The 2,500-nt window shown below is 43.0% G+C and overlaps 1 protein-coding gene across 1 annotated transcript in view; it reads right to left on the bottom strand.

The window, feature by feature from the left end:
* The window catches only part of LOC112238531 (collagen alpha-1(XI) chain), a 182,083-nt gene that overhangs the window by 25,930 nt on the left and 153,653 nt on the right, over positions 1–2,500 (bottom strand). The window contains exons 44-46 of the mRNA XM_042329158.1: positions 2,079–2,186; positions 909–962; positions 654–707 (exon numbers count right to left, since the gene is read on the bottom strand). Of these exons, the coding sequence (XP_042185092.1) occupies positions 654–707; positions 909–962; positions 2,079–2,186 (216 nt within the window). The remainder of the gene's footprint in view (positions 1–653; positions 708–908; positions 963–2,078; positions 2,187–2,500) is intronic.

The following is a 2,500-nucleotide window of genomic DNA, read 5'->3' as shown; positions in this document are numbered from 1 at the left end:
CAACCAACCAACTAACCAATCAATCAATCAACTAACCATCCAATAAATCAATCAATCAATCAACCAACCATCCAATCAATCAACTAACCATCCAATCAATCAATCAACTAACCATCCAATCAATCAACTAACCATCCAATCAATCAATCAACCAATCATCCAACCAACCAATCAACTAACCATCCAATCAATCAATCAATCAACCAACCAATCAACTAACCATCCAATCAATCAACCAACCAACCAATCAACAAACCATCCAATTAATCAATCAACCAACCATCCATCCAATCAATCAATCAACCATCCAATCAACCAATCAACTAACCATCCAATCAATCAATCAACCAACCATCCAATCAATCAATCAACCAACCATCCAATCAATCAACCAACCATCCAACCAACCAATCAACTAACCATCCAATCAATCAATCAACCAACCAATCAACTAACCATCCAATCAACCAACCATCCAATCAACCAACCAACCATCCAATCAATCAATCAACCAACTAACCAATCAAACAATAAATCAAAATGTCTGTCATCATAATATACAGTAAGGTATGGAGCAAGCATGTTCTCAAGTGTGACAGAAATATAATATTTGATAATAATATACTCAAACCAGAGATGGTGAAGACACTTACGTCAGCTCCGCTAGAACCCTGGGGACCTCTGGGACCTGGAGGACCAGGCGGACCCTGTCAACATAAACAATAACACCCCGTCAACATAAACGACACCCTGTCAACATAAACAACAAACAACAAACAGTCAACTATAAGATCCCTGACAACACAATGGAGTTATGAGTGACACCAACACAGGCTGGATCCAATAATGTAGTTTTTTATCTTCTTGTACATCTGCACAGTGGTGTGATTCCAAAATGGCTGACGTACCATTGGGCCGACGTCCCCGTTCTCTCCCTTCTCTCCTGATGTACCAGGCAGGCCCTGAGAAAGGAGAGGTACTCACTTTAATACTCAACAACAAAGACACTTTTGTTATTATTTTTTACATTGAATATGGTATCATAGTCTGTGATGATGATACTGATTGCAATAGATGAGGCAGTTCTTGCAACAACAACAAAACAAACAAAAAACAGTTCATTTAAACACACAGCCAAATTCTGATCTTTTTCCACAGATTGGTCTTTTGACCAATCAGATCAGCTCTTTTGCCAACAATTAGGCAAAAGATCAGAATTGGGCTGACCGTGTAAACGCAGTCATTGATATGAAAATATGATATGATATTTCATTACACTACTTCCGATTCACTATCTAACTTTCATAACAATATAGAATAACTTTGTTTACTCATTATATATATATGAGACACAGTGTGTCCGGAACTCCTTATCATCAGCATGTGTTTTCTAATGTCTGTTAAGTTAATGTAGGTCATGTGTCCTGACAAAAAAAATATAAATATGTCAGGACACATGACCTACATTAACTTAACAGACATTAGAAAACGCATGCTGATGATAAGGAGTTCCAGACACACACTGTGTGGCAGGAACTAACGGGGATCCATAATAAACCCCAGGAAGAGTAGCTGCTGCCTTGGCAGGAACTAACGGGGATCCATAATAAACCCCAGGAAGAGTAGCTGCTGCCTTGGCAGGAACTAACGGGGATCCATAATAAACCCCAGGAAGAGTAGCTGCTGCCTTGGCAGGAACTAATGGGGATCCATAATAAACCCCAGGAAGAGTAGCTGTTGCCTTGGCAGGAACTAATGGGGATCCATAATAAACCCCAGGAAGAGTAGCTGCTGCCTTGGCAGGAACTAATGGGGATCCATAATAAACCCCAGGAAGAGTAGCTGCTGCCTTGACAGGAACTAATGGGGATCCATAATAAACCCCAGGAAGAGTAGCTGCTGCCTTGGCAGGAACTAATGGGGATCCATAATAAACCCCAGGAACAGTAGCTGCTGCCTTGACAGATGCAAATACAAACTGAAGCCAACAACACCGACGCCCGACACTGTGTGTGTGATTGTGTGTACGATTGTGTGTGTGTGTGCGCATGTGTGTGTGTGTGTGTGTGTAGTCGTACCTGCAGTCCAATGGGCCCAGGTAGCCCAGGGAATCCTCTGGATCCTTCGTCTCCCTTCTGGCCAAACATACCCTGCTGACCCCTGGGTCCTGACTCACCATCAGTACCCTGGAGGTCAAAGGTCAAAGATTAGAGGTCACAGTGACACCACAGAGGTAATTGAGAGAGAGGGGGTAAAGAGAGAGAGAGAGAGACAGAGAGAGAGAGAGAGAGACAGAAAGAGAGAGCGAGAGAGAAACCGAGAGAGAAAGTGAGGACCTGAAATGTGCTGACTGAATCTATGGGAGCACCACAGCACTACGGGGTTGAGTGAGAGGGGGCTCTGGAGGGGCGGAGGTAGAGAGGCTGAGAGACTGCATATGAGGTGCTGACCAACAGTCTTCAGTTGAACGCCTGACTCATGTCAGATCAGCAGTAGAAAT

Source organism: Oncorhynchus tshawytscha, linkage group LG10 (assembly GCF_018296145.1).
Source record: "Oncorhynchus tshawytscha isolate Ot180627B linkage group LG10, Otsh_v2.0, whole genome shotgun sequence".
NCBI classification, from domain to species: Eukaryota; Metazoa; Chordata; class Actinopteri; order Salmoniformes; family Salmonidae; genus Oncorhynchus; species Oncorhynchus tshawytscha.
The sequence above is the reverse complement of the archived record's forward strand: the minus strand, read 5'-3'. Positions and strand labels throughout refer to the sequence as shown.